Source organism: Oncorhynchus mykiss, chromosome 2 (genome assembly GCF_013265735.2).
Source record: "Oncorhynchus mykiss isolate Arlee chromosome 2, USDA_OmykA_1.1, whole genome shotgun sequence".
NCBI lineage: Eukaryota > Metazoa > Chordata > Actinopteri > Salmoniformes > Salmonidae > Oncorhynchus > Oncorhynchus mykiss.
In genome coordinates, this window is record NC_048566.1 from 26,098,558 (window position 1) to 26,115,666 (window position 17,109).

The 17,109-nt window shown below is 43.1% G+C and overlaps 1 protein-coding gene across 1 annotated transcript; it reads left to right on the forward strand.

The window, feature by feature from the left end:
* The first annotated feature begins 585 nt into the window (after nt 1-585).
* LOC110539113 (pituitary tumor-transforming gene 1 protein-interacting protein) lies at nt 586-15,396 on the forward strand. The gene is made up of 7 exons (XM_021626094.2): nt 586-910; nt 1,213-1,259; nt 1,962-2,070; nt 4,444-4,552; nt 5,537-5,602; nt 8,743-8,789; nt 14,885-15,396. Exons 1-7 carry the CDS (start codon nt 796-798, stop codon nt 14,932-14,934), a joined length of 543 nt encoding a protein of 180 aa, XP_021481769.1. The 5' UTR covers nt 586-795; the 3' UTR covers nt 14,935-15,396.
* The last annotated feature ends 1,713 nt before the right edge of the window (nt 15,397-17,109 follow it).

The window sequence follows — 17,109 nt, forward strand, 5'->3', positions numbered from 1 at the left end:
CTGGTTTAAATGATCTAAAGCTTTTTGGCTCTACATATTAAAGCAATTATCTTTTGCCATTGTTGTTAGGGCATCGACCTTGTAGGAATAATGAATGTGGCAGGTGCTAGTTTTGTTATCTCTACTGTAGCACAGATGAATGTGGCAGGTGCTAGTTTTGTTCTCTTTACTGTAGCACATATAACCCCAGAACCCTTGCTAGATAGCCAGGTGGGAGCTCCAAGGAGAGCCTTGCATCATTACCACCATGAGTTGGGATCGACAGTTAACCTGTCAATTCACCACTGTGGTGAATGCGTCAGTGGCCAGATGCAAAGTGGGAAAGTCACCCAGATTAGACTCGAATTAGATACATATGACCTTCATCTCGCTCAATTAAATTACATCCAAAAGGCTTTATTGGCATGGAGTCTAACCACAGAAGCATATTAAATCTGACGACGGAAATGAGATCTCACCCTCAATGGGAAACTGGTTTGATAGTTACCCTGATAATTTATGACAATGGCAATTCGTATTTTTTTCCTCTGCAGGTACCAGGTTGATGGTGTTGTACCGCAACCTGGTGGATAATGTGAGCACTCTCGCTTGTACTGCGCCCTGCACTAGGTGTCAGTATGTGCTTTTTCGTCCTTTTATGGAAAGTATCTTCAACCTAGAAGAGAACCAGGAAGTAACTCCGTCATTTGTTTAGATTATTAGAACGGGAGTTAGCAACTTCGAGAGTTACGTTTTTGCTTGCTTTAGAAAGTGAAAGGTGTAGCTAGATAGAGTCGTTCAAAATAGCATCATAACATGAGTAAAACAGAGAGGGGAATCATGAGCTCATTGCTTGTTGTTGTGGCTGTAACCTATGTCCTCGTTAGCCGAGCAGAATGTCACACTAGTACTACGCCAACGCCATTGAATTGTAAGATACTATTCCTACATTTTTGGTTACGACATGTATCAACAGCATTCAGTATTGTCATTGCTCGTTACATTTATTTGTTTGCATTATGTCGCTTCCAAGGTTTCGATGGCTAGCTAGCTAACTATAAGTGAAATGCGTCATCAGCTAACGTTAGCTTGCTAGGTGAGCAAAAATCATCAACTTTGAGTTGGTGTGACATGCACAATTGTAGACAGTGTGGCGATTTAGCCTATTTTTTAGCAGAGCACAGCTAAGCCTTACTGAATTCAAATAAGAACACACATTTCCTTTCATTTCAGCTTGCAAAGCCTTCTCAACTTGTGACTCATGCACTCAAAACCCAAAGGTAAGCAGAATATTATGTAACACTTCCTATTTGTAAAGCATTCTAGTCTGTATAGCCTTCGCTACCAAGTTTACGTTATCACTCGGTCTATGTTCAATAATATATGTATTTTTTTGTACATTTGTACCATTTTGTACAAGGGTCACATCATTGCAAGTAACGTTAATCTGTCTGAATCTATTTTAAGTTACTCAATATAAATTAGAGCAGGGAACTAACTATACGATATTATCACGATACTTAGATACCGATACGATATATATTATGATTCTCATTATTCCATATGTATTGCGATTCGATGTTCCAAACATATTGCGCACCATATGTCTGCTGCAGAGGGACGAGAAAACGACAAGTTTGAGCAGTCATGGAAATAAAAGTACTGTAAACAAATTGGCTTCCGATTTAAAAATAGGGAAAACAATCTTTGAAGGAAAGATACTGGAGTTTTGGTATAGGTACAGCCAACTAGCACAGAAGTAATATTGTGATATTGTCAAAACGATGCAGTATGATATATCATCAAAAAGAATAACTCTATGTAATTATCAATTCCCCACCCCTCATCACTAATAGAAATGCATTAAATTGATGGACACAGTCAAGGACATGGGTGAAGGCTGGGAATAGGTGATCCTACGCATTTCAACTCTTTGAGAATTTAAGTATTAGGCTAATGATGAGTGTCTTGTCTTTTCTCAGTGCCTGTGGTGCATGACCAACGACACGTGCACAGACTACCCAGTGAGCTACATTCTGCCTCCGCCTGCAGTGTGTAAACTGTCACAGGCACGATGGGGAGTGTGTTGGGGTGAGTGAAATTAAGTTTTACTTGATGTGACCTCCCATTAGACCTCCTGATGTGGGTGCAGGCTTTAATTCTAATCAACTTATTGTAGTGTTCGATTTAGACATGAATTAGTATAATCAAGCGTGTTACTACTTTGCTAGAACAAAAGCCCGCCCTCCACCCACATCAGCCCATGGCGGACCACATGCTTAGTTGGGTGTCTGTTAAGGTCAATATAGCAACAGTCAGATTAATACAGAATAGTACCTCTGATTGTGGTTGGTGGAGCCTAAATTCTTCGGGGCATGGATTCTACAAGGTGTCAATTGGTATCACAGGACCTAACGTGTGCCAGGAAAACATTCCCCACACCATTACACCACCAGCAGCCTATACCGCTGACACCAGGCAGGATGAGGTCATGTACTGCTCGTGTTCCCAATGGAGCCACTTCTTCTTGTTTTTAGCTGATAGGAGTGGAACCAGGAGTGGTCGGTCGTCTGCTGCAATAGCCAATCCGTGACAAGGACGGAAGAGTTCTGCACGCCACTTTTGTGCCGTTATTTGCCTGTTTGTGGCCCGCCTGTTAGCTTGCACAATTCTTGCCATTCTCCTTTGACCTCGCTCATCAACGAGCTGTTTTCACCCACACGACTATCGCTGACTGGATGTTTTTTGTTTGTGACACCATTCCTAGACACTACTGTGCCTGTAAAGTCCAGGAGGCTGGCCAGTTTCTGAGATACTGGAAAAGGACGCGCTTGGCACTGCCGATCATACCAAGCTCAAAGTCGCTTAGGTCACTCGTTTTTCTAACGTTCAAACAGTAACGGAATGCGTCTGCCTGCATAATATAGTAAGCCACGGCCACGTAACTCACTCTCTGTAGGAGCTAATCATTTTCGTGAACTGGGTGGTGTTCTTCATAAACGGGCCTCGGAGAAAGTATTCACGCCCCTTGACTTTTTCTACATTTGGTTGTGTTTGTTAAAGACAGAGATTTTGTCACTGGCCTACACACAATACTCCATAATGTCAGTGTAATTATAGTGTTTAACATGTTTTTTGAATGACCACCTCATCTCGGGTACCCCACACATACAATTATCTGTATGGTCTCTCAGTCGAGCAGTGAATTTCAAACACAGATTCAACCACAAAAACCAGGGAGGTTTTCCAATGCCTCGCAAAGAAGGGCACCTATTGGTAGACGGGTAAAAAAGTAAACATTTCTTTGAATATCCCTTTGAACATGTTGAAGTTATTAATTACACTTTGGGTGGTGTATCAATATACCCAATCACTGCAAAGATACAGGCATTATTTTTAACTCAGATTCGGGGGGGAAGGAAACTGCTCAGGGACTTTAAAACAGTTAGTTTAATGGCTGTGTCTCGGTCCCAGCTTTGATGCACCTGTACTGTCTCCGCCTTCTACTAGATGGTAGCAGGGTGAACAGGCCGTGGCTCATTCAGGCCTAGTATATGTCAGTCAGCCTGCCCCCTCTGGCTGTTCTGTGTTGATTAAAGAGCCCCCCTACTGACTGATCCACACTCACACACTGGGGCTGCCTGCTGAAGCTGCTTGCAGGGGCTCTGATCACAGGCCTCTGGGCCACAGATGACAACAACATGTGGTTTCTGAGCACAACCATGGGGTTAGATACCAGGGCTAAATAATAAGGAATAACACACATTCCACACTGTTATGATCATTTTAATCATTAAAGAAGATATCTATTATTTTGTTTTCTGAAAAAATCTCCCTGACACACATATTGGCATATTTAATTAAGAATACAATGTTTTATGACATGAGAATCTGGAAACAACCATCTTTGTCGAAATTAGTTACTAATCAGTTTAAATCCTTCTCAACTTGTGACTCATGCATTCAAAACCCACAGGTAAGAAGAATATGCAGCAATTCTTGACCAACATTTATTTTGTCCAAACTAAATCGAGGAAGTACAAAAATCTAGACTTAAAACCCCACTTGTAATTTCAAAAACACACCAGCAGGTGGCAGTAATGTCTAACAAAGATGCATTGTTGAATAGTGGTCTGAGTGCCAAGCTGAGCTTTTCATATCACTCAATCACAGGCTGGTACTGCTCAGGCTAATTAAATAATACTGCATATCTGACTTTCTCTACCAATCAACATCAGTGCAGTCTTTATACCCCTCATTTGAATCTGTTTGATTCCTCATGGGTTTATTAGTCATTATGATAGAATAAATGCATAATCACATGAATAATGAAATGTTCTCTTCATCCTTGATAAAGGATAGTGTTGTGAACGTGTGTGAAATTCACTTAAAAATGTAATAAACTTGAAGCATGTTATTTGTTCATATCTTGACCTTTGACCTTTGACCTGTTCTCTGTTCCAGTGAACTTCGAGGCTCTGATCATTGCCATGGCAGTGTTAGGCGGGACCATCATCATCAGCATTGCAGTCTGTTGCTGCTGCTGCTGTTGCTGCAAGAAACGTCAATCAGGGTAATACAGGAAGTGATGTCACAGAATTGCCCTTTCTCGCCTAATATTAAGGGATACTTGCAAAGAATGCAAGGGCTTTATCAGTCAGTCTTGATCATTATCCTAGGAAAACCTCCACTCTAACCATATCAGACTCCTCAAAAATGTGCTAATATTACTCATATCCTTTGTTACATCCAACATGAAATTATTCAAAATGCAAATCTCTATTCACGTGCGCCATCCATGTACAGTGATTATACCCTTTTATTAAAACCGGTAGGTACAGTCCTAGATGGTGATCTTGTCCTGCTCATTATGTGATTCTAGGAGGGAGGAAGAAGAAACTGTCACTACATAGTGGAATGTTTTAAAACGGCATGTCAATCAAGTGCTTTCTGGCCTGACACCCTGATTGGCAGCCATTTTAAATGCACCCGCTCTGTGCAGCTCAATCATCTATCCTAACTAAACATGAAGGCCGTGAAGATGAAACAACATGTCTGTCCGAAATGAAATTCTACAGACACGCTCACACAGTTCATATTTCTCACCTCCCAATCATTGGAATGCCTCTGCATATATTGGCAAAGTTATTTGTTCCATTTTAAGATTACATCCAATTAACAAAGATGACACCTCTCTCGTTTCCCCAGCAGAACCTCTCACCTGTCAGAACCTCTCCCCTTTCCAAGCTCACACAACAGCAGCCTCACTTTTTTTGCATTAAACACAACCAGCAGAATAACAGGATACAGGATTCCTTCTTGTTGGCAGCATCTATGCAAAGTGAAGCGCAACAGCTGTTCTATACAACAGATCTTAACAGTGTTATTGTTGACAAGGAATACTAAGTCTCATTTCCACTTGGAGACAAAGTATATCATATAATATACTGTACAAGGACAGTGTGTTCATAAGACCAGTCTGTGCTAGTGTGTCTCTGTCTGTAAACCGTGATGTTTCAAGGGGATTGTAACGCTGCCTGTGTCTCTGTCTCACCAGGCCAGACAGAGATGAGGAGAGGTTTGCCAGGAGGAGAGAGGAGATCAGACAGCGTGCTGATGAACGGTAAGGATTCCTTAGTTATCACACCCTCTGCTTCACACTGGCTTTCAAACCACTACTAAAGGATGCCCCATTTTATCAACACCATGATTTGTGTGAGCCCACACTGTTAGTTGCTTCGATTTTTGGGGAGGTGCTTATATCCGTTTCAATGATCGCAAGCGCTTCCCACAGCTACCCAGTCAGATTCAGAGTTTTCTACTCTGTTGTTGGTGATCATCTATAGAGACGTTCTCTGTCACGGTTGGGGATTTGAACAGTTGGTGCGCTGTTCCTACGGCTCTTCAAGCAGAACCGTCTCCAGGAGAAGTGTGTGTGTGTGTGTGTGTGTCCATCCAAACACCAACCGAGAGGATTGTAATCACTGACTCCAGTTCTTAGTCCTCAGCAGCTGATAATGAGGTTATAGGTGTGTGGTGAGTATAGAACATGCTACTACATCTTGTAGTGTAGTGTTAGTAATGGGATTCTGAGCCACACTTCCTCCTACACTGAATCACGGTGTACTAAGGCTGGTCTGGAACCCCCCCCTCCCTTTACATAAATGTTTCAGCCTTTCTTTCAATTGTTTCCCGCCTGTCGTCCACCGAGGATAGCCTGATGTGTTGTTTAACGCGGTGAGCAGTCAGTCATGCAGAAAGACTGTCGGTAACAGTAAGTTTATCATGTGGTGTACTGGGGAGTTTAGGCTCACTGTGTGTTTCTGAATTAAATCAGCCTTTGTGAACCTTTCTTCTATCAAGCCAAGGAATGTAGAGTATATTCACTCAGTCAGTTCCTGATGTGGATCAAACCACTATAGTCTGTGTTAGTGTACTGACCTACATAGACAGTGTTGGTGTTCTGATGGGAACAGAGGGGACCCAGGCCTGTTTTAGGCACCATGGGAGAGGAGGGAGCCTCTAGAGAGATTACAGCATGTTTACAGCACATCCCCAGAGTCTGCAGATGGAGAGGTTAGGGCACAGCTAAGAGCTCTGAGCCCTCTGTCATCTGAGCCACAGATGGGGAATGTTCTACAGAACAACTAAACAGACATAAGTTATCACATCCCCACCATCCAAACTCCACAGACTTTTACTGTATCTCTATGTTGGAGAATGGCCCATTGAAATAACACAGGGTATAGGTTAAGTTTGTCCCGACTCCCTATCAAACCAAGGGGTTTACGGAGGTCTAAGACAGCGTTAGAGAGCGAGTTTAGAAAGACAGAGTGCACTTGAGTCTTTGAGATTGTATTCAACCCTCTCGCTCTTTTTCATTTTCTTCCGGTTGCTCACCCTCCCTCCTCCCCTCCCACTTGTTGCCTTCGTGCATGGTTATGTGGGAGTCAGTCAGCTGAGAGGGAGGGAGGTGGGGGAGACAGATGGTAGTCTGTGGTCAGAACAGCCTCTGCTCCTCTCTGCTCCCTGTGTTGTCAGCCTGCCTGCCTCCACTGATTGCTGCTTCCAAGATCACTACCTGGCATTAAAGAGCCCAGACTGATTTACACTGTCTGTCTTTGTGTGGGACTGCCACTGGGGACCCAGTGAATTTACGTCCCTGGAGGGGCCAACAAAACAATCACAACCCCCTCCCCTACCTGCCTCCTTTGTGTCCCCCATAAAGTTAGAGCGATGGCTGGGTGGCAGGCTCCTCAGCCTGCCCTGTGCTCGTATTTCACCTACTGCTGGCCATGTCGGTGTAAAACACAGCGTCTTGTTGTTTACGAGCCTCTATCAGGGGCCATGGGGAGGTAAACAATGACACTAAAGCCGCCTTAAATAATGTCAGATGTCTAAAGGCTTAATGCTGCCACTTTAAGGCATGGCAGCTTCGTTCAGCAAGATGGAGGGTGGAGTCAACTTTTTGTTTGTAGAGGACAGATATAGATGCCACTTTTGTTATTGATTGCTTTTGACAACCATATTTGATATCTCCGCTACTGCAGTCCGTAAATGGACTTGAAAAGGTATTTGCAGCTTGGGCAAAGTTCTTCCATTAAGCGGGGCTCCTCTGAGGAGACTGGGGAGTATGGTGCAGCAACTGTGAAGTGTCACTGGTGAGAAAGCTGAGGTGCTAAAAGCAGCAGTGTGAAACAACATGTAACAAGTTTAGCAGAAACACCCACTGACTGAGTACGTTTACATGCACAATAATAATTGGACATTAAAGGGATTATGGCAGTAGGCCTAGTATGGCAATAGTCATGTAAACACCTTAGTCTGCTTAGCTTAATCAGCGCAAGGTTTAAATTGAAGTAAGCATACGCATATAACACCTGGTTTCCTGAGCAATCTTTGGAATTATTAGGACATGTAAACAGTTGAATCTGTGTTCCAGCAGTGTAATTGATCTGCACATTTACCAGCACCGGTAGCACAAGCCTCCCTCTTATGCACGAGTGAAGTGAGTTTGGAAAAACAGAAAGTATGCATCTTAGAATTAATTTTCACATACAAACTTTATATGTCCTAACCCGGAATCAAATAGGCTTAGATAAAATAACATGGTCGTTGTGGTAGAATGTTTATTTTGATTGGCTATTTTCTGCATTTATCAAAAGTCCCGTTCAGACGTGTCCATGTAAACAGGATTATTTGGGAAATCGTTCTTCTTGCAAAACATGTCAACGTTTTAAACAAACTATTATATTAATCTGAATATCCGCAATAATCGTGTAATTGTGTGCATGTAACAGTGCTCACTGAATGGTGGTTTATAAAGTATGAGGCTTGTATTCACAATCTCCTTCATTACCCAGAAGTACTGACTGAGAAGACTTTATAAATCCTACATTACCCAGAAGTACTGGCTGCGAAGACTTTATAAATCCTACATTACCATGAAGTACTGAATGAGAAGACTTTATAAATCCTACATTACCCAGAAGTGCTGACTGAGAAGACTTTATAAATCCTACATTACCCAGAAGTACTGACTGAGAATACTTTATAAATCTACATTACCCAGAAGTACTGACTGAGAATACTTTATAAATCCTACATTACCCAGAAGTACTGACTGAGAAGACTTTATAAATCATTTCCTAATGTTCATTATCCTGTGTTCTTCTGTTAGCGTGTTATTACATGTTCCAGTGTTGCTTATTGTCATGTTACTGTGTGATAGAACATGACTAGCGTTGTCCTCTACTCTGACAGGAAGGTGGAGAGGAAGGTGAGGCATGATGACATCCGCAAGAAGTATGGTACGTATCGCTATTTTATTAGGATCCACATTAACTGTTGCCATAGCATCAGCTACTCTTCCTGGGGTCCACACAAAACATGAACCGTGATACAGAACAGCTCAAGGACAGAACTACATACATGTATACAATGGTATGTCTCAACTTTTTACTAGCAACTTATCTTGTATCTAATATGAACCAAGGACTGCTTCTAACCTCTTATGCAATTAGACCCAAGATACACTTCCTTATATAATCTTACCCAATGACCTTGCTCTACTTCACCTGATATGAAAGTCTTCTGAGACTGTACATTTACAAGCCTCTTAATGTTCTGTGACCTGATGTGCTTAACTTGGGCGTAATGGGATGAGCATTCAGCATTCATTGTCCTCGATCCATAGGGCCGTCCATTTCCATATTTTCTAAGGTGTTGCTTATTGACTTTCCATCCTCGGTCACGTTAATGCATTATTCAGCGTAGTGAACGTGTCCCAAAGCAAGCCAACGCAGCCCACATATTGGTTACTCTACCTCAAGTCTCTCGAAATCAATTCTAACATGATGCGTCACACTTTGGATGTCAGATACTGGGCATCTCATTACCGTCTGAATGTTAGTACAGGTCAGCATAACACACACAGATCCCCATGTTGAAACATTGATACAGAAACACAGGCCAACTCTGTCTCAGGTCATATCTTGATTCTGAATACTGTAACAACCCGTAAGGCTCGGTTAGCTGGTTTATTCAGTATGCCAGGCAGTGTATGAGAGTGGGGGGAGCAGTGAGGTGACAAGGAATGAACAGCAGTCTGTAGGGCAGAGGGCTCCCTGGGGTGAATAGGAATGATGGGAGATATGAGCACTGCAGTCAGTCCCAGGGTTGACCGAAATGCGGGTGGGATTTCTGGACTTCCTGCTTATTCCCTCCTTATTCCAGGAATTATCCAACTGAGGTTTTTGGAAAACCTAGGATTTTTGGGAAAGTCGGCGGCATTTTTTAGTCCTTAGTCAGTCTATATGAATTATGGGAGTTATGAGACAAGCAGGACAGAGTGTCTCTGGAGTCTGGTACTGTAACCTCTGCTCTATGCTAGGCCTCTGACCCTGGGACTGAAGAGAGGGGGGGGTGTATATGAAGACATCTGCTTCTGGTTAAGTGTGAGAGGGGGGTACATCACTCTAAAGCTCTCTGAAAAGTGACTATTCCTAGTGAATGTTTCTCTGTTATTGATGTGTTGTCAAGTTTGAGATCTTTCCATACACTTCACGTTCTCTAGGTGTGTGTGTGTTAATGTCTCTGTGGTATTGGTTGCAGTTCCACATAAATTGTGCATTTCTTTATGGACAACATGACAGAGTGATGGATGGTGGTCTCCTTCACATGCCCCCTGCTTACTGAAGTCTATATACATTAGGGACCGCTTGGCATTTGTCTGCTACTCAAACAAGGTGTGTGTGTGTGTGTGTGTGTGTGTGTGTGTGTGTGTGTGTGTGTGTGTGCCTTTCACTCAGTCAATCCTCAGAGATCAAACAACACCTAATGACCTGCACCACATTCCCATCATCTCGACAGCCTCTGTACAACCCCACTTGGCAGCCTCTGTACAACCCACCTTGGCAGCCTCTGTACAACCCCCCCCCCCCATGGCAGCCTCTGTACAATCGCCCCCATGGCAACCTCTGTACAATCCCCCCTTGGCAGCCTCTGTACCACCCCCCCTTGGCAGCCTCTGTACCACCCCCCCTTGGCAGCCTCTGTACCACCACCCCTTGGCAGCCTCTGTACCACCACCCCAAGGCAGCCTCTGTACCACCACCCCTTGGCAGCCTCTGTACCACCACCCTTTGGCAGCCTCTGTACCACCCCCCCTTGGCAGCCTCTGTACCACCCCCCCTTGGCAGCCTCTGTACCACCCCCCCTTGGCAGCCTCTGTACCACCCCCCCCCCCCCCCCCTTTGGCAGCCTCTGTACCACCCCCCAGCCCCTGTACAACCCCTAGACAATGTAACTATAGTGGGCTCCAAAATTACTGGCACCCCTAACTGGCAATGGACAAACAATACTTCAAAAAAATGTAAACAATATAGTTATGGAGGTAAACTCAAAATTCCAACATGTGAAAAATACTGTACTTTATTAATGTTTCAATGGAACCCAACAAAATTAATTTATTGATTTAATTAAATATCAATGTCCTCCAAATCAAGGTTTCACAATTAATGGCACCCTTAAATATTATTGTAAATAACATCTACCAAAATTAAACTTAAGTGGAATTTAATTCCTGGTTTATCTACGTGTTAAGGAACTACACTGCTCAAAAAAATAAAGGGAACACTTAAACAACACAATGTAACTCCAAGTCAATCACACTTCTGTGAAATCAAACTGTCCACTTAGGAAGCAACACTGATTGACAATACATTTCACATGCTGTTGTGCAAATGGAATAGACAACAGGTGGAAATTATAGGCAATTAGCAAGACACCCCCAATAAAGGAGTGGTTCTGCAGGTGGTAACCACAGACCACTTCTCAGTTCCTATGCTTCCTGGCTGATGTTTTGGTCACTTTTGAATGCTGGCGGTGCTTTCACTCTAGTGGTAGCATGAGACGGAGTCTACAACCCACACAAGTGGCTCAGGTAGTGCAGCTCATCCAGGATGGCACATCAATGCGAGCTGTGGCAAGAAGGTTTGCTGTGTCTGTCAGCGTAGTGTCCAGAGCATGGAGGCGCTACCAGGAGACAGGCCAGTACATCAGGAGACGTGGAGGAGGCCGTAGGAGGGCAACAACCCAGCAGCAGGACCGCTACCTCCGCCTTTGTGCAAGGAGGAGCAGGAGGAGCATTGCCAGAGCCCTGCAAAATGACCTCTAGCAGGCCACAAATGTGTGCATGTGTCTGCTCAAACGATCAGAAACAGACTCAATGAGGGTGGTATGAGGGCCCGACGTCCACAGGTGGGGGTTGTGCTTACAGCCCAACACAGTGCAGGACGTTTGGCATTTGCCAGAGAACACCAAGATTGGCAAATTCGCCACTGGCGCCCTGTGCTCTTCACAGATGAAAGCAGGTTCACGTGGAGAACGTTCTGCTGCCTGCAACATCCTCCAGCATGATCGGTTTGGCGGTGAGTCAGTCATGGTGTGGGTGGTATTTCTTTGGGGGGCCGCCATGTGCTCGCCAGAGGTAGCCTGACTGCCATAGGTACCGAGATGAGATCCTCAGACCCCTTGTGAGACCATATGCTGGTGCGGTTGGCCCTGGGTTCCTCCTAATGCAAGACAATGCTAGACCTCATGTGGCTGGAGTGTGTCAGCAGTTCCTGCAAGAGGAAGGAATTGATGCTATGGACGAGCCCGCCCGTTCCCCAGACCAGAATCCAATTGAGCACATCTGGGACATCATGTCTCGCTCCATCCACCAATGCCACGTTGCACCACAGACTCTCCAGGAGTTGGCGGATGCTCTAGTCCAGGTCTGGGAGGAGATTCCTCAGGAGACCATCCGCACCCTCATCAGGAGCATGCCTAGGCGTTGTAGGGAGGTCATACAGGCACGTAGAGGTCACACACGCTACTGAGCCTCATTTTGACTTGTTTTAAGGACATTACATCAAATTTGGATCAGCCTGTAGTGTGGTTTTCCACTTTAATTTTGAGTGTCACTCCAAATCCAGACCTCCATGGGTTGATAAATTTGATTTCCATTGATAATTTGTGTGTGATTTTGTTGTTAGCACATTCAACTATGTAAAGAAAAAAGTATTTAATAAGAATATTTCATTCATTCATATCTAGGATGTGTTATTTTAGTGTTCCCTTTATTTTTTTGAGCAGTGTATATTGAGCCATTACATCAGTTCCTTTTTCACTAGGGTATAAAAATTAAGTAACACGCATGCAATATCCCTTTGTCATTCAACACCATAAAGAAAATAACTGGAAGTTCAAAAGGACAGATGGTTGTAGACCTTCATAAATCTGGTAATGGCTACAAGAAGATCCACAAATGATTGAATATACCACGGTGCACTGTCAGGGCAATTATTATTTTTAAATCAAAAGAAATGGAAAACCTCACGGGTAGAGAAGTTGAAAACCTCACGGGTAGAGGAAGCAAATGCATTTTGCCCCCCAGGATAGGGAGGAGGATTGTGAGAGAAGCAACAAAATCCCCAAGAATCACTGTGAAAGAATTGCAGGCCTTGGTGGCATCTTGGGGTCACCATGTTTCAAAAAGCACCATCAGACCCCACCTCCACAACCACAGGCTCTTTGGAAGGGTTGCCAGAAGAAAGCCCTTAATGACCCCAAGACACAGACGCAAGCGCTTTGTTTGTCAAGCATCATTTAAGTTATGATTGGAAAAAGGTGCTCGTTTTGGTCAGATACTGCATCTGTTTGGCGTCAAAACAGAGATGCATACAAGGAGAGGCACCTCTTACTCACGGGGAAGTATGGTGATGGGTCAGTGATGTTTTGGGGCTGTTTTAATTCTAGAGGTTCAGAGGCATTGGTTAAGATTGATGGCATAATGAATTCCACCAAGTACCAGGCAATTTTGGCTGACAATCTGGTTGCCTCTGCCTGAAGGCTGGGACTTGGCGTATGTGGACTTTCCAAAAAGACAATGACCCAAAACATACCTCAAGATCCACACAGATGGTTCTGTGACAACAAAATCAATGTTCTGCCATGGCCATCTCAGTCGCCAGACCTCAATCCAATCGAACACCTGTGGACTGAGTTGAAGAGGGCAGTTGATAAGCGCAAACCCAAGAATGTGAAGGATCTTGAAAGGATCTGCATAGAGGAATGGTCCAAAATCCCTCCAAATGTGTTCCTTAACCTTGTCAAAAATTACAGGAAAAGACCATGCTGTTATCCTTGCCAGAGGTGGTGTCACTAAGTACTAAATGAGGAGTGCCAATAATTATGAAACCTTGATTTTGGTGAAATGTATTTTGTATTAAATAATTATATGATTTTGGTGGGTTCTATTGAAACATTAATAAAGTACAGTATTTCTCACATGTTGGTATTTTGAGTTTATCCCTATAATTTTATTGTTTATATTTTTTAAAGTATTGTTTGTACATTGCCAGTAATTTGCCAGTAATTTTGGAGCCCACTATATGATGATCCATGATGAACATGAACCTTCTTATGATGGGAAAAATGTTAGCCATCTTATCAGGGAGTTGGTCAACCATGGTTTGCCAGTGCTGTTAAGATAGTGTGTAAAATAATGAATTTGAAGAATGTATCTGCACTGTATGTTTGTTTGTTAGCTAGCTAGCCAGGCTGTTTTAGAGGAATGATTCCATTAGGGTTTTAACTTAACCACCAATTTGCCAACATTCCATTCAAACAATGCAGTCAATTCACAGCCATGCACTGGCTGAAATCAGTTGATGATAGGACTGAGACAAGTTGTAAATGCAACAAGTACTGATTGTATAAATAGGGCTAAGGCACTGCAGGGCTAAGGCACTGCGGTCTAAGGCACTGCATATCAGTGCAAGAGGCGTCACTACAGTCCCTGGTTCAAATCCAGGCTGTATCACATCCGGCCGTGATTGGGAGTCCCATAGGGTCCCTGGCCAAACCAGCGTCTTCCAGGTTTGGCCGGGGTAGGCCGTCTTCCCTAGTTAAATTTTAAAAAACTACAAATATCATTTAGTTTTCCAAGATAACAAAACATTTGACATTTATGGTCTGTTTGCATATATTTTAGAGGCTATTTAAACATAGCATTTGTATAAAACCCAATATAAACTGTATTATTATTAAGGTATTTTAGGGAGGCAATTCTATAACACAATTTCTGATATCACATATCAGGATTATGCCTCTACTGCCATTCATTCCAATTAGACTCGTTTGCATTTTTCCCTGACCAATATATGGTTGCTATTTTGACCACATTCTGGAACTTTGAGGGTTAATGTCTCTAGTAATTTAATAGGATCTCTATGCTCCAGGTAGCCTCTGTACAACCCCTACACAGCTCAGTCATAACCCAACAGCTTCTAATCACTGTTTTTCAATGTTCCCCATCTTTCCTTTTGATTTCTCTCTCTCTCTGTATTTGTTTTTACAGGTCTTGTCCCTGACTCTGACCACCCATACAGCAAGTTTGAAAATGAGTAAACCAGAAACCTGTGTGAGAGAGAAGAGTTGTTCAGATGGCTCTACTCTGTTCCATCCTCTTTGGGCTGACTACCATCCTGTCCTGCTGACTGTTTTAGCTTAGAGAGCAGACACACACACCTATATATCAAGACCGGTCTATCATCATGATTCATCTAAATCAAAACCTTTGCCTATAATTATTAAATGCAGTTTTTATTCATTCATTTTAGGTTCTGATTGAAAATTATTTACAGTTTGAGAATGTTATGTTTTTCACACGATTAAGAAGTTTGAAGAAGTCTGTAATATTTAGTTTGCTGTTGGAGACGTGGCACTGAGTGGAGCTTAACTTTCTGCACATTGTCTGTGTATTTTTGTGAAATCTGATTTAAAGAGCCTTTGTTTTAAATTACTGTAATATCTGTGAGTACGTTTTCGCTTTGTAGATATTTCATAAACCAAGATCATAATTATGCTCAATCTGATATATTTCCTAATACATTTTTTATTTTAAAGTAAAATGTTTAAAATTTTAACGACTTAACAACAAGTCTAAGATCACCATGCGCAATGCCAAGCGTCGTCTGGAGTGGTGTAAAGCTCACCGCCGTTGGACTCTAAAGCAGTGGAAACTCGTTGTCTGGAGGGATGAATCACTCTTCACCATCTGGCAGTCCTGAAGGATGAATCTGGGTTTGGGGGATGCCAGGCGAAGGCTGCCTACCTGAATGCTTAGTGACAACTGTAAAGTTTGGTGTAGGAGGAATAATGATCTGGGCTGTTTTTCATTGTTCGGCCTAGGCCCTTTAGTTTCAGTGAAGGGAAATCTTAATGCTACAGCATACAATGACATTCTAGACGTTTCTGTGCTTCCAACTTTGTGGCAACAGTTTGGGGAAGGCCCTTTCCTGTTTCAGCATGCCAATACCCCGTGCACAAAGCGAGGTCCATACAGAAATGGTTCATCAAGATTGGTGTGGAAGAAGAACTTGATTGGCTTGCACAGAGTTCTGACATCAACCCCATCGAACACCTTTGGGATGAATTGGAATTCCGACTGAGAGCCAGGCCTAATTTCCCAACATCAGTGCCCGACTTCACTAATGCTATTGTGGCTGAAAGGAAGCAAGCGCCCAACCTCACAAATGCTCTTGTGGCTGAAGGGTAGCAAATCCCAGAAGAAATGTTCCAACATCTAGTGGAATGTCTTCCCAGAAGAATGGAGGCTGTTATAGCAGCAAATGGGGGACCAACTCCATATTAATGCCCATGATTTTGGAATTAGATGTTTGACACGCAGGTGTCCACATACCTTTGGTCATGAAGTGAACCTCAGCCTCTCCACTCCTTCTTATTCATAACCACACCTCAATCTACCAGATGTCTGGATGGGGTTGCCAGTCCTTATAATGACAAATGTACTGCTCTGTATGGACATTCAACATCTTAATGGCAGCGCCACTGAGGAACGTTTGGTCATTAAAAGGATACTTTGGAATTTAGGCAATGATGCCCTATATCTACTTCCACTGAGTCAGATGAGCTCGTAGATACCATTTTTATGTCTGTGTCTGGTATGAAGGAAGTTGGAGATAGTTTCACAAGTATGCTAGCAGATAGTCATTGCGCTAATGCTACACTGAACAAAAATAAAAATGGAACGTAAAGTGTTGGTCCCATGTTTCATGAGCTGAAATAAAAGATCCCAGAAATGTTCCATATGCACAGAAAGCGGATTTCTCTCTGTGCACAAATTTGGGCAGGTATAAGCTACACACAATGACCAAATTAGCATTTTATTGCAATTTGAATGCAGAGATACCGTGATGAGATTCTGAGGCCCATTGTATCGTGCCATTCATCCGACGCCATAACCTCAAATATGAGAGTGTACACTTGTTTAGGCTAGTGGCAAAACTGCTATCTAAATGGAATCTAATCCTAATGCTTGTCGATGCTTTGTTGTTGCGCCTTCTGCACGTGTGCTCAGTCTGAATCTACAAGGACAGGCACAGCCTATTTGACATGCAAATCTCCTGAAAAGCTTATCTCCAGTTCCGTCATTTGCAATGCAGACAACATCCAAACTGACAACACAGAGACAGACAACACCCTTGACCAGATCAGACGTTTTGAAAAGGTGAAAATACTGAGCTGGAGAAGTCAAATCAGGTGATTATGAAACACTAAGGT